Below are 26,755 nucleotides of genomic sequence, written 5' to 3' on the forward strand. Positions count from 1 at the left end.
GGAGCGGCCGGGAGCGGGCGGGGCGCCGGGCCGGTGGCCCGGGGAGCAAACTTTGGGTCGTGTCTCGTGGCGACCTTTAACCCCCCAAACTAACTTCTTAGGGCTCCGTGGCCGCGGGGGCCTGGGGTCGCGGGCCGGCTCTGGCCCAGGCCCACGCGAGGGCGCTGCCGCTGGGCAGACCAGGCGCGAGGAGTGCGGGCCGGGGGCGGGGCGGCCTCGGCCCCCGTCCGCGGAAAGGGCTGGGGGGATCTCTCGCGCCCGGAACCCGCTGACCGACTCTTGCGGACTCTCGGCCACTCTCGGGCCTGGGATTCCTAGAAGAGCCGAGACCCTGTTTCGCATTAACTTTATGGAGAGGTGCTGTGGCAAATTGGCAGCTAATTGAAGCCCACCCTAGGCACTTAACGATGGCCGCTGTTGTGTGCTCAGGAGCGGGAGAGTTTTGAGGGTGGGGGCTGAGAAGGGCAGGAGTGTGCACGTCCTCCCCTCCCCCCCTCGCCCCCTTCTTACGTGCCTTCCTGCCTGCAGGGATACCCACCCATCACCCCAGGGTCTACAGCATCCACAGTCGACATGTCACCCGCTACCCTGCCAATTCCATCGTGGTGGTCGGAGGCTGCCCGGTCTGCAGGTACGGCACATGCCTGTCTAAGAACTCCCGTCCCCACACCCTCATGGGGGCGGGGAGGGCAGGGGGCAAGCTGCAACCTGTCGAGTCAGTAGGTTCAGAAGTCCTGGTTCTGAGTGTTTCATGGGGTGAAGCGGGTGGGGCGTTGAGTGCTTTGGGGGCTTTGAGTCCTTAGTGGGTGAGCTGCAGAAATGTTAAGGGTCCAGACCGATGGCCTCCTGGGTCTTGGACCTGTAGGTTTGCTCTGCATTTGATGCTCTAAGGTGGGGAAAGTTTCATTTTTGCCAGGAAGTGCCAGGAAGGAGGACCCTGGGGCTGGAGGTCCCCAAGGCCAGGGAGCAGAGGCGCAAGGGCTGCAGACCAGTAGCTGGATAAGGAATTCCATGGCGTGTGCTCAGCAGTCGTTTTTCATATTGTCAGTCTGGAGTCTTCAGAACTTTCTGATGACTTTTTTTTTTTATAGGACCCAAGACTCTAGCTAGAACACACCCTGTGAGCATCTGAGGATTCGATTCAGTGAAGAATTGGCCCCTGTCCTTAACAAAGACCAGGCTTAGTCGGAAGGGAGGAAGTGGGTGTCTCTGAGGTGGAATTGAGAAATTTTGACTGAATTTCAACATTGTATCTGGGCGGTCGGGAGTGGAATCCAAGGGATGTTTAATGATTTCAGAATGTGGGAGATGAGGGCTCAGCAGAGGCAGAGCATGAGAGAGGTGGGGGCTAGAGGCTGCTCTCCTTGTGATCTGGCATGTGAAATTGACCCTTGGAGATTAAGGGTAGGGGTGGGAGAGTGAATTGTTCCCAGTGCTGCTCTTCCCGGGTGGCATTGGGCTTGCTGTCTGCTGCAGGAAGGGCAGGGGTCCCGGCGAGGGCCGCTAAGCCTCCGACGACACCCAGAGACGCCGAGCTTGTGCGTGGCGCCTTTTTGCTTGGAGGCTGCTCCAGGGTGCACAGGGGATGGTCCCCATTGAGACGGGTGGGGTACTGGGCTTTCCCAGGGCCTAATCTTTTGGTGGGGAGGGGTGTATCTGATCTCCCAAATTTAAGGAGGGGAGTCTGGCTGTCGGGAATATCAGGGAGGCCCCTGCACAGAGGGTGGGAGCTGGGTATCCTGCCACTTGTCTGCCTTGTCCCAGCAGTGCCCGTCTACCCGAAGAACTGGGGCCCACTTCCCCATCTGGGAAATGCGGTGTCTGGTGGGATGACCTGTGAGACCCTTGTCACCCAAGATCTGAACTTAAAAAGGAGGGGCTGGCAGTTTGCCCCTGTGGCTGGGCCAAGTGCCCAGGACTCTGGCACTTTCAGAGCCATGACCGCTGCCAGGTGGGGACACTTGTCCTCGGCCTCCCTCCTGTGGTGGGAGCCCTGTCCTCTGGGAGGCCTGTGGATTTGACCCTCAGGGGCCTCCAGTCATGCAGAGTGTCAAGGTCAGGCTGTGCGCTCTGCTTTTCCGGGAGAGCTTGGGCCACCTGGAGGCGTTGGGGTGGCCCCTGCATCTGGGCACAGGCTGTCCCTTTTTGTTGGGTCTGGTTGTGGGCAATGTACCAGCATGGAACATGCTGAGGGTTGAGTCGAGGCGCAGGTTTGCGAGGCAGGACTGCTGCTCAGTGAGCAGTCCTCTTGCTGTTTGTTAGTGTAATGGACACGCATGATAATGTGACAGTGGCAGGAGGAGCAGGGTCCAGGGGAGACAAAAGGGTAATCAGCTTTATGGGGACAGGGGGGGACATCTTGGCCACGCATACAGGGACGACTTCTGTGCAGGTGCTTGGTGTAATTTCTGAGCTGCTTCAGACTGCCTCTGACCATGGCCACGGTCGGTCACATGGCCGCCTGGGCATCCCGCTGCCTCTGGACACGGGCCTTTGTCTTAAGGCAGCCGTGCAGGAGCACGTTGGCCAGTTCTTTCACACATACAGGTGCAGAGGCCCCAGGTGGTTGAGAGCCCACCATGGGGATCCTGCCTCCCGCCTCTGGGCATGGAAGGCAGGCGGTGAGGAGAGTTGCGTGGGAACAGATTCTGGACTCCCCTTGTGGCATGTCCTCCTCTGGGGTGAGGACGATGGCCCAGTAGTGAGGGGACACTGGCCCTTGGGTTCTTCTCTGTGCTCGCCCTTGCACTCTGCCTGTGAGGTGTGCAGGCATGGAGCTCTCTGGGTAGCAGGAGGGAGGGAGCAGAGGGGAATGTTGCTGTCCTTAGGGGGTAGGTGCGCAGTCCCTGGGCAACAGCTCTCGGGGAGGCAGGAGAGGCCTCCCTGGGGATCTGGCAGCGTGGCACTGAGTGTCTGGGTTGAGAGACAGCGGCTCTCACATGACCAGGCTTTCCCGCTCCTTGCCCTCCCTGATAGTGTGGCAGGAATCCGCCTGTCCCTCCTGATGCGGCCTGGCTGAGGCCTGGGTCCCTTGTCAGTTTGCCATCCGCCAGAGCTTCCCTTGAGCGGCCTGATGGCATCTGTGCTGTCCTCCACTGCTCGAAAGTGTATCCAGCAGGTCACAGTGGGGGTCCCTGTACAGGTGGTAGAGGCCTTGCCAGCCCCTGGCTCTCTGAAGCTGCCCTGCCTGAGAGGGTTGTTCCTAGGTGTGGGACAAGGTGGCAGCAGCGCAGGGCTGGAGCTGGGCCTGATGGTTCACCTGGACTGTGAGGCAGCCTGCTTAGCAAGTTCGTGGGGAGCAGGGGTCACGGGCTGGAGCATGTGGAGGTCCCAGGCACCTGGCTCCCCACCAACATGGGGTATTGAGTTTTGTGGTAACTATAGAGGAAAAAATCCAGGAGCAAGCAGGGTCCTAGAAGGCAAGATTGAGGCTCATAGGTTGGCTGTCAAGGTTGGGTGCTACCTGGAGTAAGAGGTCAGAGTAAGTCTAGGGTGGGGTGCTAGTGGTTATTGAGTAGTGCTGGGGACCCTGGGAGAGCCCTTGAGGCCAGGAGCAGACTGTGGGGCATGCCACAGGCCACAGGGCGGTGTGTGTGGAGGGGCAGCTCCCTGTGAGTGAGGTAGCTGATCCTGGGCCTTCAGGCCAGGCCCCCACCAGCCCCTGGGAGCTGGCTGTTCTGGGTACAGGTTGACAGCATGGGTCCTGCCCATGTCCACTGCCCTGTGGGCTCTCCGTCTGGAGGGGCAGCTGACCGATGAGCTGTACTTGTGCCCTGGGCTGCACCAGACGGTGTGCAAGCCATGGGGACCCAAGGTTGTCTGTCGCCTTCTGGCCCTGCAGGGAGAGCTGGAGCCCCCCCTTCCCCTTGTCTGACTGAGCTTGGGTGGCTCACAGTGAGTCTTAGGCTTACCTGGCCACCTCCTGGGCCTCCCTGAGCCTGACCTCAGTTCAGCCCCTGCTGCAGGCAGAGTTTTGTCCCTGGGCCTCCTCAGGAGAGAGCAGTGAGGAAGACTCCAGGCCCTTGTCCAGGCCTGCCTGACCAGGCTTGTCAGAGCTGCCCCAGAGTGGCTGGTGGCCGAGACCTGCCTCCGAAAGGACCGCTTTCGCTTTTGCTGCTGCTAGAGGCCTGGTTGGAGTGGGGACTCTGGGACTCACTGTGGGAGAGGTGCCTCTGATGGCGACCTGGTCTCTGGAGGCTGGCTGGTGCTTTGGGGGTGCGAGGCTGCTCTCCCTCTTCCCAGGAGGCGTGCTCTTTGCGAGGGCTAGCTTGTTCAGGCAGGGTGACATCCAGGCCTCTTGCGCAGGAGAAATGAATTACCCGTGAGCCGAGAGGGCTGCTGGGGCAGGGTGCTGCTGCAGAGGTGAGGTCGAGTGGCTCCCAGCTAGGTGTCCACTTCCTGAGGGGATTCAGACAGCACCGGGGAGGGCTCACTGTGAGGACAAGAGTCGTCCTGGCCTGGGCTCGCTCTGGGGCAAGAGGGCGGCTACCTGAGGAGCTCAGAACCCCTCCTGCCTCCTTGCCCTCCCTCATGAGGTGGGGCCCACCGGCCCAGCACAGGGAGAGCAGCCTCGTACCCCCAAAGCAACACCCAGCCTCCAGAGACCAGGTCGCCATCAGAGGCACCTCTCCCACAGTGAGCCCCAGAGTCCCCACTCCAACCAGGCCCTTCAGAATTTCAGAATTAGTTCTCATATTTCTCCAGCTTCAATGTCCCTTTCAGACCCTTCCCTCACATGACCTGTTGCCTTTTTAGAATGGGGATGGGCTGGGACTTCCTCAGTTTCAATTTTGTGCCAGTTGATGGAATTGAAACTTCATCCTGAGATGATTGGGCTTCCTTGGGGTTTGTGAGAACAGGCGAGGCCCTCGGCCTGGCCAGAGGGCGGTGGTCTTGACCTGGGGTGCGGGTGTCCCCTGTGGAGGGCTCACAGGGTGGCCTGCCCTGCAGCCTGTGGGTTGCTGCCTCAGAAACCAGGGACCAGAGTGTTTTAGATTTAAGAAAACTGTAAGTTATGCCAGCACCCTTCCGAGGCAGTACCCACAGACATCAATATTTCCGCTGTAGGAAACGAGCACTCACTCTAAACAGATAAATTAAGACTAAATGGTCACACGTCAGTTCAAGTCCCGTGTGGCTGCTAGGTGAGTTTGCTGCACGCTTCTAGAAAGGTTCTGCTTTCAGAGATCTTCGGCATTTGGGATTATAGGTAAGAAGGGGCAGCTCTTGGGTGGTGGGTGTGAATACCTGCTTGGAACCTCCTGCCAGCTAGGGCGAGTCCCTCTTGGAGGGTCTGGGGCGGGGGCCTTGGCAGGGCCCGGACTTGGTTTAGCTCCCTCTGCGCCTGACGAGAACCAGCCTCGCTCTGCTCAGGGATGTGGTCGGTTGGCCAAGAGCTGGTGGCTTGGCAGGCCTCTGCTGGGGGGAGGGGTCTCGAAGCATCAATCCCCTTTTTGACTAAAGGAGTCAGACTCGGGATTCCCAGCAGCCTGCTGTGCTGTGGCAGGTGTGCGCCATTGGGGGGTGTTGGGGCATCTGCCCACGGCTCTGCCTGCCTGAGTTCCCAGAGGAGCCCACTTCCGAGGCTGGGAACATGAGCATGAGGTGCTCGTCTGAGCGGCTGTCCCCCCAGCCTGCGCTCGTGAGGCCTGGCTGAGTGAACCAGCCTTCCTGGGCTACCTCCAGCGCTGGACACTGTAGACCAAGGCCTTGCGGTCTGGGTAGAGAATTAGGGGTGGGTGGAGCTGCAGCCCCTTGAGGCTTGGCCCTGGGATGACTGGCAGATAGGCTGGTTTGTATGGCCATGCTCTTGGGGCCACCGGGGGAGTCCTGCCTTCTGCACCGCTTCGGGGGACTGCACCACTCCAGAAGTTTTCTCCAGCCAGGGTGCTGGTACCCCTCTACATCCCATTCATGGCCCTGAGGTCAACAGTGCAGGCCCCCCCAAACCCCACGCCTGCTGCCCCAGGTCTGGGAGCCCTTGAGCAGACACACTGGGTGGGTCCTAGGCACTTGCTGGTGTGGGTGGCCAGGCGAGGAGCCCTCTGCCTTCTTGTTGGATGTTCTGACTGGAACGTGCAAGTGGGTGGTTGTTGGAATCTCAGCATGGGGAGAACTGGGTGTAGATGCCAGGAAGCAGGAAACACAATCTGCGTGGTTTGTGGGCCCCCAGTGGTCCCAGGCGGCCGGCCCCTCCAGCTGCTCTGCAGGTGACCTGGCTAGCGTGGATTGTTGTAGGAGCTGTTGGTCATGACCGTGGACGTAAGGGGGTGTCAGGTCTCTCTCTGTAAGGGGATGCAGCTGGTGGCTCAGGGCTTTCCTGTCACCCCCTTTTGTGTAGCGTGGCCTCAGGTGCCTTTGCAGCTGGCCCTCACCTGCCCTGCCACCTGCATCCTGGAAGCTGCTGCAGGGGTGGCATAGGCTTGGCACACTGGGACACCAGGAGACACTGTCTTTCCCAGAATGGACCAGAGCAGACCCTGTTGACTGCAGTTATTCGGGGAGACTAGTGTTTCAGGACCAGCACCCTGGAAAATGTTCTTCGAGGTGCTGTCCATTGTGGGCATGTTGTAGGCAGTGCCCCCGGGGCAGTGAGCATCGAGTTGGGCATTTTCTTTAAGCAGTCTTAAACCAGACTGGCTTTGTCGCTCAGCCCCCAGCGGAGTGGGCCCTGCCATGCCCCACGCCTGACTGTGGGTGTGGGCAGAGCCAGACCTCTTGCAGCCCTGCGCTGGTGTCAGCGGCTTTGGCACGGTGCTCACGGGAGTCTGAGAAGGGGCTGCAGCAGCCTGGTGTATGGAGAGGAGGAAGCGTGTACACACTCCGGTCCTGAGGCGTGCTTCGCCTCGTGTTTATTAAGCTGTGACCCTCCTCCTGTCCACTCAGGCAGCAACATGAAGAACAGCTGCTTCCAGAAAGGATGGGCAGAAAAGATCCTTAGCAGGGTTTGAAGAGGGCGTGGTGGAGGAAGTGGCTTTAGAAAGACAGATGTTGAGGTGAGAAGGTTGGCAGAGTGGAAAGGGGTCCTTGGAGGCCCGCGAGAAGGCTCCCCCTTCAGCAGCACAGCGTGAGCTCCGGAGCTCGGCTGCTCTGGGAGGCCCCCTTTGCGCACCTGTGCCCTTGGGGCCAGCAGACCCTCCTGGTCCTGTCATTTCTGGGTGCTCAGCAGTATGATCAGCCACCTCAGTTCTGGGGAAGGGCCAGAGGGTAGGCCTGCATCCCTGGGGTGTCCCCACCACACACCTTCACAGTGTGGGGTGTCCAAGTCTGGCCCCGCCCCTTCCCTGGCCCCTGATTGTGTGGTGGGAGTGACATGTCTCAGACGGGGTGAGCTGGCTGTCTTGATTCTCATTTCAGTTTCATGTACAGAACTTTTCAGCAGCGGCGTAAAGAGCAGGGGTTGAAATGAACACCCACCTTTGGGGCCTTTGAGAGTAACCCTCGAACCCGGGGCCAAACTCGCCAGCCTGTGATCTGGGCACTGTCCTGTGTGTCTGCCTCAGTGCGTGATGTGTGACCCGTCTTCCTACCTGCCTTTTTTTTTAAAGTGGTATTTTGAGGAAAAATTTCTGAAAGCTTTGGGATGGATTTCGAAGCATTGCATGAACATGCTTCATTTGTCTTTCTAACCTGCCACCCCCTCCCGTCCAACCCCTAACAAAATTCCTGTTACTTGTAGCTGTCACTGACTTTGGAGCTTCTTTCCTCTCCTTCCCCTGAGTTTGCAGTTTCTAAGGGATGGACCAGTAAACCTAAAACTTCCCAACATTGGGGAAAATATACTGAAACAGGGCTTTCAGAGATGCGGGAATTTTTATAGAAAATAGCATTTGCTGCCTGGCCATGGCACAGTAGGTTGTAACTAATGTTCTTACCTTTGTAAGTAGCCACGAAACCTCCTCCTGCCTCGCGGGCAACGACTAGCAGCGGCCTGCAGTGGCCAGGCCTGGAGGAGGGGACACTGCTAGGCAGGCCCTGGTCAGCCGGCGGGGTCGGGCAGGGAACTGGGTCCCATCCTGGGCCCACAGGTCTGGGCTCTGGGAGGGCCTAACCTAGCGCCTCCCTGTCCCCCCACCCCGCAGAGTCGGCGTTTTGGAGGACTCCTTCACCTTCCTGGGCATCTTCTTGGCCATCATCTTGTTCCCCTTTGGGTTCATCTGCTGTTTTGCCTTGAAGAAGCGAAGATGCCCCAACTGTGGTGCAAACTTTACTTAAAGGGAACAATACACCTGGCTTTCCTACGTCCAGCTATCTTTTTCTAATGTAAATGTAAATGTCGTGTACAATAGCTTTATTTGATTACGCTTCAGGACTGTTTTGTAAAGTGAGGCAGGATAGTCGGCCTGTGTGAGCCGAGGTTGCGGGGGCAAGGGTCACGGAGTGTGGACAGGCGCAGCACTGCTCCCGGGCTTAGTGACCACTCAGTAAAGCGCTGCTTTTATTTTTTGCAGTCTGCAATTTGAGAAAGGTGAGAATTACTGTTTTAAATAAATGAGATTCATACCACTGTTTTACCTGCTTCTGCTCATTCGGTGTCACTTAGGGAAGAGGATGACATGCCCATTGCCCCTCTGGGGTGTGTGGGATTCCTCAATGGGCATTTCCAGCTCGAGAACATGTGCTTATTTTCAAGTCCGTTTATTATTAGAATGAAACATAACACCTTGACATTCACAGAGCAGGCGCTTTGGCCTAGGGCAGGTAGGTGACCCCTGTAGTTCCATTCTGTGACCCCCTGAAACAGGCCGGTGGGCTTGCAGATTGCATTGAATCCTGGGACTTACTCTCCATTGCGACAAAGCCAGAAGACCCTAAGCTCCAGGGGCCTCACCCGTTGCCCTCGTTAACACACTTCTGAACCCTGCCCTGCAGGCCTCCACTGTGCATCTGTTCTCCTGCTCTTAAAGAGCAAAGAGACCAATGGGCCACTTAGTCTGTTTCCTTTTCTGACTGGATCACTTCCTCTGGTGTGTCCTTGTGGAGTAAATCCTCATCCTGATTGACCTGCATTTGACCTGGACTGAGTTCAAACCCAGCACAGAGGCGCTAGGATGAACAACCTGCCCTACTCCACATAGTGAGGGCCTGTTGGTGAAGCTTACTTGTCATCTCTGGAATATGGTCTCATCCCTGAGAGCCAGCCAGGTGCTGGGTTTCCTCCCACAGAAGCCAGACTCCACGTGTGTGATGCTGGGTCTTAGCTGAAGTGAGGCTGTTCCTAGCCACTGGGCCCCGCCTAGAGTCCTGTGGGCTTCATAGGTGCTACCTGCAGCTCAGGATCTGCCTCAGGAGGACAAATTTGGATCCCAAGAAGTTTCAAGTCAGTCAGTGACAGAGCCAGCTTCGGTCAGCTAGCTTAGCAAGGACCTTCAGGCTTCCACATGAGCTCCGGTCCTATGAGCTGCCCACGTGTGGCATGGCCCGGCGTCTTCTCAGTCAGCCTACGTGGTGACTCGTGACTACCACATTCAGTAGCCCTCAGAAATGATTCAAGTACTAAATTTCATGGCGGTAGGCAAAATGTCTCACCACTCTACAGCTATGTCTAGATTGCAGAAAAGTTGGGATATTTCCATTTTGGGTAGCTGATTAAACAGATTTAAAAAATTGTAAGTTAGATTTCATACAATATTCTCATCATTTATATCGCTTAAAATTATGATGTGCATGCCAAGATGCAAATTTACACTATTTTCTTTAGAGAAACATAATGCTACTTACGAGCACATGCTTTACAAAATTGTCTTCATTTGCATTCAGGTACAGAGAGCCAGCATGAAAGCATAGGCTAGCCCTTATCCTGGCTATTAAAAAATAATCAGAATATTAAACAAATGATACAGTGAGGACTGGAGTAAAATTTACTGGTTTTGGAACAGCCTAAAGAAAAAATATTTTAAATGATTGAGTAGATTCTAAACTATGTTTTTCAAGACAAATCCAACTATGTCAAATTGAGAAATGCATTGATTTGCTCACATAGAATACATTTAAAATCAGGCACCCGCTGGTGAAGCTTTACAACAGTTAGAGCACGTGTCGAACAGTATATACCTATCATTTTGCAAGTGAGAACTTAACATTAGAGGAGCCAGAAGAACTCCAGCGCTGTCTCCTCATCGAATGATTGGTGCTGATCGATCGTTGGTCACTGTTGGCCGGAGTTTCACAGTGGCGAAGGGGTTTTCTCCACTGTGAGAGAGGAGAAAAAATGTCCGCAAGGTGGGAATTAGGTTTTACAAGCGCTAACAACTATTTGTGCTCTGTACCATTTCTAACCACCTTCCACTGCACCTAAGTTGTGGATGGCATTTTCTGGAGGACTTTTTGCTTTGGCAGTTCTCACCAAGCCACCCAAAGTTTTAAATGTTTTTGACATTTAAACCTGTACTGGGATTGGGTGTTGGGGGAGAGCCCAGGGTCTGGATTAAGTTGTCAAAGGCATCAGTAACCAGGAGACCCACCTTGGGGTCCTGGTGGATTCTGGGCTGGCCCTCCAGGCCTTTCTCCTTGGAAGTGGACGCTATAAGGTGGCCACATTTTCCTGATCACACAGGCCCAAGATTTACTTGAGGATGCATGTCCTGGGCTGAGCACGAAGGGAGAACATTCTGGAAATGCTATAGGTCGGTCACCAGCAAAGAAGGGCTTTAAGGATAAAGGGCCACATACCTGAGGAAGGGAGGCTTTGCGATCCCATTGGCTTCATTCTGTGAGGAAGATAAAAGTGAGGTTTAAGGCAGGTTCTTGAAATTAGGACATTTTAAATAAGCCCCGAAAGTAAAGACATCTGAAACATACAGGACTGTTGAAAGCCTGGCATGTGTATGAGTGCCCTGGGGTCGATTCATCAGAGACCGAGACATTCAATTGGGAGAATAGGACAGCCTTTCAGCCATCCTCTGTAATTTGCCAAAATGACCAATGTGAAGGGCAGCCAGGCACCTGCCATATGTCCCCCAGGCCTTTTAGAAAACATGGGCCTGTTCCTTTGGCAACATGAACGCAGATCTCCAAGAAAGGTGACGCTGGACATCCAGGGCACGGTCACAAAGGAACTGTTACTGATGGAGGATGGGAATGGGGGCTGGAAGGGACATTGCAAGGCCAGGAACCATTTCTCACAAGGAGGTGAGGGTAGAAGGGATTAGTAAAAGCCATTACTCAAGTAATGGAAACCAAGGCCCTTAGGCTTCTCTGCCCAGATCAGGAGGCACAACACCCAGACAGGTGTCACACTGCTGCAAGGAGTGTCACCTGAGGATGAAGATACCGGATTAAGGAACAAACGCCCACTCACAAAGATGAGACCCTTCCTAGGGAAGAAGAAGATGATAAAATGCAGCACTGCCCCACAGAGGCAGCAGTCTTTGCCCACCTGTGCCTATGCAGGGCTTTCCACCAGCTCTTCCTCTGCAGGGCAGCAGCCACCTGCCTGCCTGTGACCTGTACCTGCCAGGGCTTCTCTCCACCGGCCTCCCTTGGCAGAGGCAGCTTCTTCAAGGCCACCCGCCTGTGACCACGTGGGCCTCTCAGCAAACCTGTCCCTTTGGGCGGCTCTTCCTGTCCACTTGTGTCTATATTAATTGTCTTTTAACTCTTCTGTCCTTTTCCCTAATAAAATTGTTCTTTTAAATATAACTAATGACTCTGTTGTGGAAAATCTCACTAGTGTGTGCTGCTGAAAGGTGAAATCTTTTCCAGAGTGAACCCAAGACCCCACACTCCAAACCTACCCACTCCAGAAATGACAATATAACCATGGCAGACCAGTTACAGTGGTGGGTCAGTCTGCCAAGAGAAGTTAATGTCTGTATCGGGCACAGGAAGAGCAGAGACAACATACAAAATGTGTGAAGGAAAATGAGTAGAAAAGAAGGCAGCCGTAGAGATTGGGTCCAACTGAAGTGCCAGCCTGCGCCCTTGAGAAGCAACCTGGGCAGGAGCTGGAGCCCACTTCTCAAGGATTCATGACACAACAACTGTAAACAAACAAAAAACTGGACTGCGAAAACATCCAGTAAAGGGTCCTCGCGCGAGCCGGCCATGCGCTGGTGCTCAGGCACGAGCCCGACTCCAGGGCAGAGGGGACCCCCAGAGCTCCGCGGGGCCTGACGACACCGGCTCAGCCTCGGGATAAGGTGCGGCTGCTCTTCCTGGCATTTTGGTAGCCTAGTCCTAAATGATACCACGAGAAGCAGCAAATAGAAGTGAGCCTTTGGTGGCGTGTGACACCCACTGAGGGGTGACGGCAGTCAGAGCCTGCGGGAAGTTCCCTAAAGAGGGAGCCGAATCTTCAGGGCGCCTGGGCATGGCCATGGCTGGGCAGCCCTCAGGGAGCCGGCTGCAGAGCCCCCCACCTCGCCCCCAGCCGTGTGTGTGTGTGTGTGTGTGTGTGTGTGTGCGCGCGCGTGCGTGTGTGTGTGCGCGCGCACGCGACTTTCAAAAAGCTTTGCAGTCTTCAAGAATCTGCTCTAGGGCTCTCTCTGGTGGTGCAATGGGCTAAAGCACCTCATTACAAAGCTCTCCAAAGCCACTGCAGCACAAGTTGAATCCCCCACGCATCCCCACCTCCAGGGAGGTGATCCACATGGTGCAGCAGACCTCTCCTGACCCACCTGCTGCTCCCCTCAGCAGTGTATTTCAGTACATTTGCCTGTTCTGCTCCCCACTCTGTCTCTGGTGAATCCTACCTCTGGCCTGTACCCCATTTTGTAAGCATAAATAAATCTTTAAAAAAAAAAAAAGAATCTGCTCTCATTATCATGGCTTTATAGCTTGAGTCTGGAAGCGTGATACCTTCATTTCCCCCCTTTTTGGTGACTGCTCCTGACGGGAGAAATCTTTTACAGTGAAAAATAAAACAAGGATTTTTTTTAAAAAAAGATCTGCTTTGTATCTGCTCTGGTTGTTGAGAAATCACCAGCCCGAGCTTGTGGGCTCAGATGTCACCCAGGAGAGGGCAGTGTGACACTGTCTGACCTGCAGGCCCCAGCAGAGTCCTGAATGCTGTCCAGGCTGCCCTGGGCGCGGGGCTTCCTCTAGCTCTACCCCAGCAGAGCTGCGCTCCTTCGTGCCGGCCTGTGGCTGCAGGCCACACCTGGGGGCTGAAGGCCAGACCAGGGCTCCTTTGGACTCTCGGCAAAAGGAGAAGGGCCTGGGGGAGCTGGGCCATCTCAGAGGCCCCTCCTGTCCTGTAAGCCTCAGGCAGCAGGCTGGCCCTGGAGAGCCGCCACACCCGGGGCAGCTCATCAGCCTGTGTGCAGTCTGGCTTCCAACCCCGACAGTGTCTGCTTCTCAGCCCTGAGACACCTGCCCAGCTCAGAGTCCCAGGTGGACTTTCCTCCTGAGGCACACTGAGCTACCCTAGCAGGTGTTACCCAAGTCACTTCTGATGTAACAGCCACGTTAAATAGTGATTAACACCCATATTACATGATCTGAAACACATCCGGGATGCCGGTCTCTGCCAAGTGCCTAGAGCCCGACCTAGAGCAGAAAGCCTGCACCGCACCCCACCCCACCCTACCCTTGAGGCCTTGACACCAGGAAGGGCGACTGCCCCTTTGGCCTGGAAAAGGCACCTCTTGCCACACAAGGCTCCCGGGTGTGGCCCCAGGCCTGCTGGTCCATTTTCTCCCACTGGAAGCACCACCCGTGTCCCCCTCTCATCCATCTGGAAACCAGACCCGCAGCCCACTGCCTCCGTGGGCTGTCCACGGGGCACAGCATCTCTGCATTGCCTGGCCCACCTTCCCCCTATGTGTGCTCAGAACATGTCTGGGAGCTGCACCGTTCAAGGCCCCACGGTTGGTGGAAAAACAACCTCCCACCACCTGAGCCTTGCTTTGGTCAGCAGTACTGCCCTGTCTTAAGCTTGTCCTCAGACTCCACATCCCAGCACCCAGGCACTCTGGGCTGCTGCCTCTGTTCTGGCCAGTGTGTGGCCTTTGGGCACGTGCACAGCACAGTACACCCCGTGTCCCTGGCCTCTCGCCCCAGCCCTGGTAGCTGTGCTGTGCTGACGGAGCGCACCAGACAGGGCGTCATCAAGCACAAAGCCAGATGCCAGGGGGCCGGACATGTCATAGGGCGGAGCAGGCAGCCTTCTCTACGGGGCAGGGAGGGGATTGGACAGCAAGAGGAGCGGGAATACAGCCAGAGTGGGGCAAGCTCATGACTCCCCTCACCCAAAACCAGGCCCACTTCAAGTGGGTGTTTGCTGCCTGCCATGCACATCCACCCCTCCATCCCCTGCCCTGTTCCTGGCTATGCTGTGGTGTCCACCACGTGCCCATGCGCTTGGAGGGGCCTACTTGGTTCCAGCTTAAGGGGGGCTCTGGTCAGCTGAGATCGCCCAGGACAACCCGTTTCCCTGCTTCAGGCGGACACCGAGCTGAGCAAGGGGCCCCGTGGCGCCAGAGCGAGGCAGGGTGAGTGGGTACCCGCCGCTCTCTGCCACGGCCACACCGCAGAGGGCAGGTGTGGGATGAGATGAGGGGGGCCTGAGGGCGTCTTTGGCACCTGCCCTTTCTCACCTGCTGCTTCCTTTCAGGCTAGAGCCATCTGGAAGCCACTTCTGTTACTAAGCTGTCTTGACTCTTGTTTTAAATGTCAGTGAATGCCGGTCCTTAGCTGTGGCCTGGACTTATTTCCCAAGCCATACCTCTAACCTAGTTCAGCCCTTTCATTCTTAAAATGGCTGCTCAGGGCCGCAGGGTTCTTTTCAGGACCCAAGGAGCCTGTTGTGGAGGAAGCAGCAGGTGAGCAGGTGCTCAGGGAGCCCACTGTTCCTCTCAGCAGTGTACTTCCTCTACCTGCCTGTTCTACTTCTGGCTCTGTCTCTGGTGAATCCTGTCACCACCCCTGTGCCTCTGGTCTGTACCCCAGTTCTGTATGCAGAAATAAATCTTTAAAAAAACAAAAAAAAAAAAACACCCCAAAACCACAAAGTATCTGTCAGGCCTAAAAACTTTTGAGACAACATTCCAGGTCTGTCCTCAACCCTGGAGGGTACTGGGGCAACCTCAGTCATCACATTCCAGATCAAGGTTTTAAAGGGAACCTTGTTTCTGTGTTCAATGATCGATACCTCACTTCCATTACACTAGCCACTAGCCATATGTGACTATCTCAGTTAAGATTAATTAAAATTGAAGAACTTAAAATATAGACCCCCACGTCCTCTGCTGAACCACCCACTTCTCAAGGGCGTGGCCGGCAGTGGCAGCACAGCTCTAGGCCATTTCTGTCTGAAACATACATTCTCTGGTTTCTTTTGCTGAAGCCCCTCTGGCCTCTCCCCAGTCCCACGGTGACAGCCTGCGGCTGCGGGAGGGGACCCTTCCCGGGCCGTGTCTCTGGGCGGCACTGGCTCCCCCATCTTCCCTGCCGCAGGCCTGCCCGCTTCACAGCGGTGACCTCAGGACTCCTTACGGGACTTTGTGAGGAGAACGTGGCAGTCTGCCTAACAGGCCAGGGCCAGCAGGGGCTGCGCTGGTGACAGCTGCCCATCACACAGGTTCTTGAACGAGCACTTCAGTGTTAGTGCCGGAAATGGAATCTGAATCAGTCATTTAATCTCGGTGCACATCTGGGAAGCACCTTGCACCTGCTCTGGGCTCATGACCCTTCATTCTGAGGTGACATGCCCAGTATTGTTCTGTAGATAAGGAAAAGTCAGGGCTCTGAAGAGGCTGATTTGGGAAGCCCTTGAGACCATGGCCAGTAGAGGCTCTCAAATCTGATTTTAAAAAGCCAGCGAAATATTTTCTTTGCCTTTCATTAACTAGCATTTTCTCATTAGGCTCCAGGTCAGTGCCGTCGGCTGGAGGTGTCTGTCTTACCCATGGAGTGTTCCATGGTGATACCCAGATGCTGCCAACTGGGCCTTTAGAATGTGCTTCACAATCTCATCTTCCCATGCTCCCTCTTTTCTCTATCTCACAAAGTCCCACACCCAGTCACGTTCTGGGAGACTAGAAAGCTAGACCAGTACCAGGGAAGTGGGGCTGGGGCCTGGCGGGGGCGGGCTGTGGCCAATCGCAGCTCCTCAGCCCAGGCAGCAGGCAGCAGGCTTCACTGGTCTACGGAGATCCGGGAGCTCTGACCCACAGGTGGGGGCTGGGAGGCGGGGTAAAGTCTCTGTCTACATATTTAAATACATTTACTTATTATAAGGCTCTCAAAGGACATAAATGTTAAGGGTACTTATCTTGGAAGTGAACCTGTAATTTAAATTTTCTTGTATTTTGTTTTCCAAATTTCCTATCAAAAATAAAAATTCCTTGGGTTATTTTGCTACAGAGGAAAAAGTATTATTTTAAAAGGGAGAATTTAAAGAAAATGGCATGGTTAGAAGTTTAAATTTTTACCAAGGGATCCTCCCCAAATTTGAACTTTGCTCTTGCACCAAAACCCAGAGCTTGCCAAGGCACCCTTACCTCAGCATATGTCTAGGTTACCCAGCAAACACCAGCATTCAAGGTGAAAAATACTAAAATACACATTTTTAAAGTAGCTGGGAATTGATAAATGTTAATTCAAGTGTGCATCTTTATATCTATCTCAAGAGTAGGAGCAATTTATTATTTTTAAAACTTTAGACAAAATTTTCACCATGAAGTCATTACTTTCTGTGTCAAATCACAAAATATATAAATACCCCCATGAAAGACAACTTTTTTTTTTTTAGGTTAACCATAATCGATTTGAATCAAAAGTGAAAATGGGGGAGTCTCAAACTGTAGGTGCTTAAAAAACCCAAAAGTAAGCTTGTCTTTTATGGATACGATCACTTAATGTGAGTTACACCTTCCTATTTGTCTTTAACTACTCAGAACCTTTAAGACAATCAGATTTTTCACTAGTTACAGGTGTAACGTGGCCCTCCCTGGTGGCACAACAGGTTAGGACGCAGCACTGCAAGCTGGCCACAGCCGCTTCAGTGCCAGTCTGATCCCCGCCCTGGAGCTGACCCACACGGCGCAGCAGACCTCTCATGTCTCCCCTCAGCAGTATATTCTATCACTCTGCCTATTCTGTGCCCCACTCTGTCTCTGGTGAAGCCTCTCACTGCCCCTGCACCTTTGGCCTGTACACCAGTTCTATATGCATGAATAAATAAGTCTGAAAAAGAAAAAAAAAAAATAACATTTTGTGACATTTGTGATAAAGTGGTTTTCCTGTTAATGTTGGCATGTTAAAGATCTGGAGCTCAAAATTACATGGATTACCCCCAAACACAAAAAAGCACCAAAATATGTAAACACAAGTAAACCAGGCCTGCTCCAGTGTGGGCAGTACAGCAGTTTACCCTGCAGGCTACACCAGATGTCACTAGCTCTGCCGATTCTCACTCTAAATCACTCCTGCCATCCCATCTCCAAGGAACAGGGTCCCCACTTTTCCTCCTGGGTACCGTATGGGAGGGGCCGGTGTGCGCCCAGACACCCTGCCTCGGCATGCTTTACTCTGGCTTGTCTGTGTCCCCGCTGCTCTGACTGCTGCCCCAACCCCACACTTGGCCACCGCAGCTCCCGTGCTGGCCGGTGGGCGCTGTGTTTCACTGGAGGTCCTCCTTCAGAGCCTAGCCAAATGTTTGCCCCCAACATGTTTCTGCTGTTGCTCCCAGGAGCCTGTCTCCTCCCCTGTCACCTCACACACCTTTTTATACAGCCCCAATAAACACCTGTTCCCTGGACTCAACGCCGTGGGTGTGTGTGTGTGTGTGTGTGTGTGTGTGTGTGTGTCTTACCCCTATTTGTGTGCCCAGGGCTGAGTGCAGGGCCTGGGCTATGAGTCTGATGAATGCTCAGCAAATGAACTCCAGTGAGGAGCTCTCACCATGGCCCACGGACCCCTTCACGTGTCTGACTGAAAGAGAAGTGTAGGTGGTGACAGTAGCCTGGTGCTGTTGAGCCTCAGTCTCAATGAGGTCGCCAGGTTACGGTGGGACCTCACTGTGGATACAGACCTCAGGCCTGTTTGAGGTCATGAACATGCCTTTTTGGGAGTCCAATAATTAAGAATGGAATTAGTTAACATTCCTTATTTTAACATTTGCAAATTAATGAAGTCACCATCAGAAACCAAGTAGGAGGGCAATTTCAGTAGCTATTTGGGCCTTTAAATGTTCTTATATGAAGCCAAAAGACTGAAGGCTGCGAAAATGAGCCTTTTCCGAAAGCCTCCGGCCTACAAGGCGCGGACAGGGAGCCTGGCTGCCATCAGGGCGGGGCCAGCCTCACCTAGCCGTGCTGCCGCCTCAGCTGCCACGGTGCGGAAGCGGGCGGGCACCTTGCCTCCCCCGGGCCAGCCTCCACCAGGGAGGGAACACGCCAGCGAACAAGCAACCGAGATGCCGGCAAGGCCAGGCGCAGCGAGGGCAGGGGGAGCCCAGATGGGGACACCACTGCAGCACACAGCTGCTGCTTCCACAGATAAGTTACAAGTTCCCTGTAGATACAAGACACCTGGGGCCACTCAGTGACACTCAGGCTATGGGACGCTTGGGATGCAGATTCCAACCACAGTATCAGCACATTCTTACTGAGACAGAAACATGATACCCGGAATTATCAATTTTTAGAACTATAAGTAGTATAGTGGTTATGTTAAAAAAAAAAAGACATTTTTAGATATTTACAAGTGACATAAAGCTTATAGTTAGCTTCCAGTTGACATGGGAGTGGGTACAGGAGAGAGGCCTCAAGGTTGGTTCATTAATTGATAATTATTCAAGCTGGGGGTGGAGGATCCTGGTAATTATTATTCATTACATTTTATGTATGTCTGATTTTTTTTTCATGGAAAGTTGAAAATCAAACAAGGGCAGGGAAGGGCACTATCAACAAAGAGGTGCTCACACCTGAGCAACGCAGTTGCCTGCCTGAGACTGAGCTTTGAGCACATGCAGTCGTAAAAGCAGTTTTCTTTAAAGCAAAGGGATTTTTATACTGCGAGAATACCTTAAGGTCAGCTCCAAATAATAGGAATATTGTCTTAAAATGTTTCCGGCCCTTTAATGAAACAGCATTTGATGTCTTTACCCTTCCAAGCATTTTCTTGCTATCTATTGCTACCTCCATGTCAGCGGAATGGAAAACTCCAGTTTTAGTAGTCGTGTCATTGTTTTGAAGACAATTTTTGGAGTCAGGAATTTGGAGTGGGGAGAGGGCCTCCAAACACTAATTTACAGAGAGGGCCACAGGAGGCCTCAAAGTCAAAAAACAGGGAGAGTGATCTGGCCTTATCAGTGAACCACAAGCTGATACGAACGGCGCCCTGGGTGATGCTTGGGGGTGGGTGGGGGAGGCAGGCAGCTTCGGTGCAACCTTGGGCCCTGAGCTCCCTGCACAGCCTCCCACAGTCCCACCCACCACTGGCTCTGCCCTCCAGGTTTCTTCCCTTTGTATTCTGGCAGCCCTGTGGCCTTGCAGGGCCCCATGCACCTGCGGGCTCCTTTCCCTCTGCCCTTCACCCATTCGCATCCCACTTCCTTCCCCTCTCAGCCTGGGACACCAACCCCATCGTCACAGGAGCCTTCAAACTCTCCCCCCACCTTTCAGCACCATCTCTCCACTAACTCTCAACTTTAATTAGCTTCTCCCTATGAGTCCACACAGTGACATGCTGCTGAAGAAGCCCCACACAGGCCACTTTCATTCTCAATCACAGCCAGAGTCAAAAAGGGCCGCCACTCTATTCCTGCACTATCCGTGACAGGCTCATGTTCTCACTCTTCAAGACACCTGCTCTACCACCTGGTGCTCTTTGCCACAGACAAAGGATGTCATCAAGCAGGACCTCCCGGCCCAGCGGTGCCCAGGCCCAGGCCCTCCTGCCTTGCTGCAGTGGACACACATCCCTGCTCCTGGCCCGGCAGGCCATCCCGTAGTGCTTCTTGTTTACCAAATCATCGTCATTTGCTTCTTCTCTATGGTGAACTCTATATCGAAGAAAAACATAAACACAGGACTCCCGGACTCTGCTCTAGAGCCATCCCTTCCTCCTGTAGTCCTTCAGCTTGCCAGACAGCTGCCTCCTGGGGTTTCAGCTTTGCCCTGTCTGGGAGGCTCCTTCCCTTGACCTGTGCACGGTGGGCCCCTTGTCATGGGCCTCACCTAGATGCCACCTCCTCAGGGGTGTCCTCTGCTGTGGACACTGCCATAGGCTCCTACACTATCTGGGGGCGGGGTGCTGCTGGCGGGTGGCCCCGGGTGTTAGTGTTCCTCAGGACTCTCCCAGGCTGAAGACCTCACCCTGGACATTGGTACATGAAGGCTGGCTTCCCTCCCAAACCCAGAGAGGCCCAAGGGCCGTGCCAGGCACAGGGCTCTGGAGCAGCAGAGGCGGCGGCCCAGTCCAAAGTCTGCCCTGGCCCAGCTGCTGTCTCCCTTTCGCTCTCACAGGCCAGGGTAGGGCGTCCCTGGTAGGCACCCCGCACGCGGACCTCAGGGTCCTTCCCCAGGAAACCCACCTAGTGCCACTGGGCTGGCCGTCACTCCCTCTACCATCTCACCTGTCTTAGTTCTCTGCATAACTTTCTTTGTGGCTGTGTTTGTTTATTTCTTATTATCTCCTCCCTATCGCTGGAATGTAAATTCTAACAAGCCAGGAGCAGAGTGCCTATGCAGAGTCTGGCTCCTCTCTAGCACACACAGTGACTGCAGGAACGAGGGGGTGACCTTCCCTCCTCCTCCGTTTCTGACTGGGACATGTAGGGTTACAGAGAATGTGCTGTGTAGCATTTACATGGCATTTGGTACAAAGCCAACATTTGCTGAAGAGGTAAAGATGAAGTTACCACTTTTAACTTTCAGGAAATATGAAAATGGAAGAAGATGCAGACCACAAGGATTGACTAAAAATCTAGTCATGAACAGAAAGTAGGGAGCGAGTGAACCTGACAAAATCTGGCAAGCCATGGGCTTATGTGTGTAAGTGATCATTGACAAGATAAAATAAAGACAAAAGAAGGAATGAAGTTAAGACGTTGAAAGGTGGCCTGACAAAGCAGGGGACGCAGGGCACCGGGAGCAGGTGTCCCACCCAACAAGGACCACGGCTCCGGAGGCGGTGGGCATGCAGCCCTCCTCCAGAGGCCACCGCGGGATGTGGACACAGGTCATGACACTGCAGCTTTACTCACGGGAGACGTGGTTTCTGGCTTGGACGCCGGCGCTTTAAAGGTAGAAGCACTTTTGGAAGCATCGCCTCTCTTATCTGCAGCTGCTTCTGAGGACAAACATTCCAAGTAATCTGGAGGGGGGATGACAACACTGCTCTTCTCAGATAAGTCCACTGTGCTGATGCTTCTCACGGGTGCTGGGCTGGCAACCGAAGCAGGAGAATAGAGTCAGATAAGATCCTGCCACTGGAATCCCAAACATCCTAAATATCCTACAGCGAGAATGGCCTCAAGGGATGATCAAAAAGGGTAGGGAGAAGATCACAGCCCAACACACATGCACACTCAAAGGTACATTCCAGCAATTAGAAGGCAGGACAAAAGGAGAGGAAAATGAGCTTAATTAGGGCTGGCCTTTCATTCATTCAAGGGGATCAGTAAGAACAGGAAAGTCTTGGTAAAAGCTATCAAGCACTTTAGTTTAAAAAATAACCCACGATTTTAACATCCTAAAAATGCTTAGTTTTCTTTCTTGGCACTGTGGCAGCTTAAGTACTCAGCTAGGGATGAGAATACGCAGGTGACACTGAGCAAGCCCGAGGGGAGGACCTGGGAGGTGTCACTGCGGTGGTCAAGTGCTGTGGGGACAGCTGCGTGAGATGGGATTTTTTGGCACGAGGGACGCTGTGGATAAATTCAGTTTGGACATGTCATTCCCGAGGCCCCACAAGACAGCCAAGTAACACTGCCCAACATATAGGCAGGCTGCAGCCTAGGACGGTGCCTCTCCTGCCTTCTGGTCTTGGCTCCCCCACTTTTAGCTGTGTGTCCCGAGCAAGTCATTAAATACTTCTGTGCTTCAGTTTCCTCCACTTTAGTTTTCCTCCACAGTTCTAAAGGTTGTGAGTGTCAAGTGGACTGATCAGCATAAAGCCTTCTGGACAATTTTTAAGTGATGAAGATAACTTGGAGTGTAGCACATATTTGGGGGTTACTGGCACAGAGGAGGTAACTGAACCCACCAGCGTAGTCCCACTCACTTGGGGAGGCAAGATGGCCCGGGAAGTATGGAAAACGAAATAGGGCTGAGGAGGGATCCTGTGGAACACCTATGTTTAAGTACTGGGCAGAAGAGAGGGCGCAAAGAGACTGGGAAGGGCTGCTGGTGGAGCAGAAGGAAATTAGAGTGCAAAGAAGCCAAGGCAAGAGCAGATTTCCGAAGAAGTACGTTAGTGGCTGCTAAGTGTGGTCTAGCTGGAAACCAGGCCCTGGATTTAGCACCCAGAAGGTGGTGTGAGACAGTGAGCACTCCAGAGGCTTCAGGAGGGGTACCCCCCTTCCCAACAGTCAGTATGTAAAGCCTGCCGACAACAGAAATGAAGGAAACCCCTGTGGGGGGCACTCGCTGCAAGTTCTGAGGGTGTTTTTACTACACACTGGATAGAATTCTGGCACTTCTGAAAATACTATGTCAAAGGCGAGATTTCAATCCCCGAGGATCTGAGCCATAGTCAAGTCCTACCTTGGCTTGGGCACACTCACAGTCTCCTTTGCATTTTCTTCCAGCAATTTGGTATAGGATGATGGGAACCAGCCCCTCCTGCAGGTGGACAAGTGAAAAAACAAAACCTTGCTGTGGTCTCAGGGGCAGACAAGGGAGCAGTCAGCATGCTAAGAAGCAATTCAGTGGCAACTCGGGTACTGGTCAAGCTTCACATCATGGCACAGTGTGCATTTTACATATAGCATTAACTTCACTTGGATTCCCACTTTTTGTCATTTTTCCCATATTGGTTTTACTTAATACCTGAATAACCCACACAAGAGGACAGATTTAACCTACAGTAAGGCCTGAGCAGATTCTCATGGTTGAAATGATGATGATGCTATTTAAGTCACTTATGTGCTAAATCTGAATGCATATCTGCTGTGCAGGTCACCCTCAAGGAATCAGAATACACTGAAATAAAAAAAATGGATACATGGGCCTCCCTGGTGGCATAGGGGCTAAAATCTCAGCACTATCAAGCTACTGTCAGCCACTGCAGCACAAGTTCAATCCCTGGCCAGGGACCTGGCCCACATGGGTCCTCTCCTGACAGGAAAACTCTTCTGTCTTGTCTGCTGCTCCCCTCAGCAGTGGATTTCAGTAGATACATCTGCTCTGCTCCCCACTCTGTCTCTGGTGAATCCTTGGGACCCTCCCTTCTGGCCTACACCCCAGTTCTGTATGCATAAATAAAAACATATATTTATAAAAGATATAGTAAACCTATCTTCAGAGGTGACTTTATATGAGCTAACCTATACATGTATCAAATTTATCTATATATGCACACACTCCAGGAAGACAGACTGGAACAGAGTGACTCAAGTTTACTAAACTATATACATAACTTTGACTAAAATGCTAGCACCAAGACAAGTAGTTGCTAAAGGGAGAGACAGCAGGTCTCTGAAGGGCCAGATGGGGCAACCGGCAGTGGCACCATCTCCGAGACTTACACTCTGGTGTCATCATGCTCTCCATACAGCCAGCCGTCCTTCTCCTCAGAGATGAGCAGTGTGATGACATCTCCCTCTGCGAAGCTGAGCAAAGTCTGGTTATTGCCAGAGGTGTGTGGGAAGATGGTTTTCACTTTCTGCTTTTTCATCAGGTTTAGTCCAGTTGCAACAGAAACAGATCGCTGTAAACTAGGATCACCGGAAGAATCTGTAAAGAATGAACACAGTGGTGATGGCTTCAGGGTGATTCAAGTGCACAAACCCCAGGAAACCACCCAAACCCACCCTGACAGCACACATTCTACTGAAACTCCAAGGGTGTCAAGCTTCCCTGTCTTCTTACTGGTCTGTATGGACAGGGCCTGAAGTCGCCCAGAGGGTCCCTGGGATACAGTCTTTTCCAGATGGGAAGATAGATAAGTGTTTGCCAAGCTTCAACTCTGACTTACTCAGGATGCCCAGAGGGGCAAGCCACTCACCAGTCACTGAAGCTTTCCCTTCCCCTGCTCTCCCAGTATGCATCACAAAGGCAGTTTAAAGCACTAATTGAAAACAAGCTGCCCAAACACCTGTTGCCACAAAAGAAGAAAAATGGAAATGCAGAAGACGAGGAGTCTGCTGCTGGGCCAGCTGCTCACAGTACCTGAGCCCCCTTGGGTGCTAGTCCATAAGCTCAGCACTTCAAGGCTGCTGAGGGTGCAGTTACCACCCTCAGTGACTTGCCAGGGAACATCGCTAAACAGGCAGAGTTGAGACCCAGAAGTAGCGCCTGACCCCACAGCCTACACTGCACCCCATGCAAAACCTTGCACTGCCAGTTCAAGTCTCAATTCAAATGCAGGTGATATGCACCACTCTAGAGGGAAAAATCAGAATGGAGAATGACTGGAGCAAAAGGCTAAATCCACCCCACCCAAGACTATTTTAGTAAAAACTGGGAAAATGCTGAGGGGTTATGGAATATCAAGAATACCCAGAGGATAGGAGCTTTGCTTATATTTATTATAAAAGTATTTCTTGCAAAACAATATTTATTGCATCACTATAGGCAGCTGCTAGAAAACATAAATATAATGATGATTTGTTGTCCTCAGCCAAAAAAGTCCCTTCAATTTCCATACAGTCTTAAGCTTACCAACCAACTACCTCACCTACTCAATACCCAGGAGAGAGGAGGATGTCAACATCATCCTTCACAGTGACAGTGAAAGGCAGTTTGCATAAACGGACTCATTTGATTCTTACAACAACCCTGGGGCGGGGGAGAGGCAGGTGTTATTTATTTAACACACACTGGTACTGGGAGAGGACTTGAGGCTCAGAAAGTTACCCAACTTGCCTAAAATTATGGAAGGGGTGGGGGTGGAGGGCAGAAGGACAATGGGTTCAAAGTTTCTCAACTTTAAAGCCTGTGCTTTTCCAGAAGGCACACTGCTTATGATATGGAAAAGGTGGTTCTAATACTTAATTTCATGGTAGGAATAAGGAGACTATGCAGAAAGTTAAAAAAAAAATTCCCCCTTTTTATATATTTTTGTACTAAAATTTTGCGAGCCTAATAATGTATACAGGGCACTTACTTTAAAATGATGCAGTCTCTCTTTCTGCTTTATTCTTGAAAACTCTTAGTAATTACAATATAAACTTTGTTATTTTCTTAACATACCACTTCCTAATTTCCATGGTAATATGGATTTTATCGATAATTTCTATTTCTCTTTTGCTAGTTAGACTCAGAGAGCCACTGGCATGTTTGGGCTGCACAAAGCAGTGCCTATTTCAGTTCTATATAGCATATCATTAGGGGCTTTCCTCTTCCCAGCGGCCACTCCAAAGGTCTCTCATTGCTTCCCCGAAAACCCGCCAATGCTGGGATCTTTGGGTTCTTGAGCAGCACAGAGCAGGCTGGCCACAGCCTTTGCACTGGAGGGGTCTGTGAGACACCCCACACCCAGACAGCAGGGTCTCAAGGGCCCTGGGTGCCAGACTTTGTGGGGAGAGTGGAGCCTAACCAGAGCCACCTGAAATGCTTGCAAACAATAACTGGCCCTGATTTGTTGAAATAGAGTCAACAGAATTAAGAAATGTAAACAGAACTTAAGTCTCCAGACCACGAAGTCATCTGTTAGAGATGATAAAACATACTGATTTTAACTTAAATTAAGCCTACTGGTAAGATTAGTAACTCCTTTTTTTCATATCAACTTTATAATTTATAATGAAACTAGTTATAGTTTTGTCAATAAAGATAAAGAACTGTTAGACGGTGGCCCCCAAGTATGGAGCACAGGGAGAGGTTCTGCATACTCCGTCCCGTTTACACCCAGACACAATCCCTTTCCATGGGATGTTAACTCTGTGTAGACATCAGTCAGTCTCTAGACTCAGGATGTGCCAAAGGAATGTACACTTACAAGACGTCTTACGGTCTTTTATAAACGCCGACCTGTATTTTTTTGAGGTGTCCCTCAAAGCCGGTGCTGAGTGTGTGCAACCATTTCTTTTTATCTCATGACACACTGACCTATGATTTCTATCTTAAAAATCTAAAAAGATATTTGAAAGGAAATGAAACTGAATACCTTACTTACCTGAGGAACTGTTTATCTTTTCCGAATTCTGTGCCACCACTGCTGGGTTATTAAACATACTAACCAAAGGGCTGGTATATGCTTTGGCTGAAGGCGCAGGGGGCACTTTTGGGGAGTACTTAGAGAGCGTGTCATAATCTTTCCCAACCTGCAAAAAATTCTTTAGCATGAGTATAACACAGCAAAGGAACAATACAGATTCCCAGGGCTGTTCTGTATCACATGCTTTAAATTCTACCCCCCCCCATTTTTCTTTATCATTTTATCTTTATATATGTGTGTATATATTTGAAGATTTATTTATTTATTCATCTAGAACTGGGGTACAGGCCAGAGGCACAGGGGCAGTGAGAGGATTCACCAGAGACAGAGTGGGGAGCAGAACAGGCAGATGGACAAAGTACAGTGACGAGGGGAGCAGTGGGTGGGTCAGAAGAGTTCTGCTGTGCCGTGTGGGTCAGCTCCGGGGCAGGGATAGAACTGGCACTGAGACAGCTGCGGCTCAGCTGTGCTTTAACCCGCTGTACCA

General features: G+C 52.4%; 2 protein-coding genes across 2 annotated transcripts in view; one reads left to right on the forward strand and one right to left on the reverse strand.

Moving 5' to 3' along the window:
* The window catches only part of BRI3 (brain protein I3), a 24,010-nt gene extending 15,500 nt beyond the window's left edge, over nucleotides 1-8,510 (forward strand). The window contains exons 2-3 of the mRNA XM_012731904.1: nucleotides 529-631; nucleotides 8,082-8,510. Coding sequence (XP_012587358.1) covers nucleotides 529-631; nucleotides 8,082-8,214 — 236 coding nt within the window. The 3' untranslated portion in view covers nucleotides 8,215-8,510. The remainder of the gene's footprint in view (nucleotides 1-528; nucleotides 632-8,081) is intronic.
* Nucleotides 8,511-8,621: 111 nt separating this feature from the next.
* Nucleotides 8,622-26,755, reverse strand: part of BAIAP2L1 (BAI1-associated protein 2-like 1) — a 52,397-nt gene continuing 34,263 nt past the window's right edge. The window contains exons 8-13 of the mRNA XM_012731903.1: nucleotides 26,227-26,374; nucleotides 23,636-23,843; nucleotides 22,653-22,730; nucleotides 21,152-21,332; nucleotides 10,672-10,709; nucleotides 8,622-10,191 (exon numbers count right to left, since the gene is read on the reverse strand). Coding sequence (XP_012587357.1) covers nucleotides 10,116-10,191; nucleotides 10,672-10,709; nucleotides 21,152-21,332; nucleotides 22,653-22,730; nucleotides 23,636-23,843; nucleotides 26,227-26,374 — 729 coding nt within the window. The 3' untranslated portion in view covers nucleotides 8,622-10,115. The remainder of the gene's footprint in view (nucleotides 10,192-10,671; nucleotides 10,710-21,151; nucleotides 21,333-22,652; nucleotides 22,731-23,635; nucleotides 23,844-26,226; nucleotides 26,375-26,755) is intronic.

This window comes from Condylura cristata, unplaced genomic scaffold (genome assembly GCF_000260355.1).
Source record: "Condylura cristata isolate star-nosed mole 26May11 unplaced genomic scaffold, ConCri1.0 scaffold00032, whole genome shotgun sequence".
Taxonomy (NCBI): Eukaryota; Metazoa; Chordata; class Mammalia; order Eulipotyphla; family Talpidae; genus Condylura; species Condylura cristata.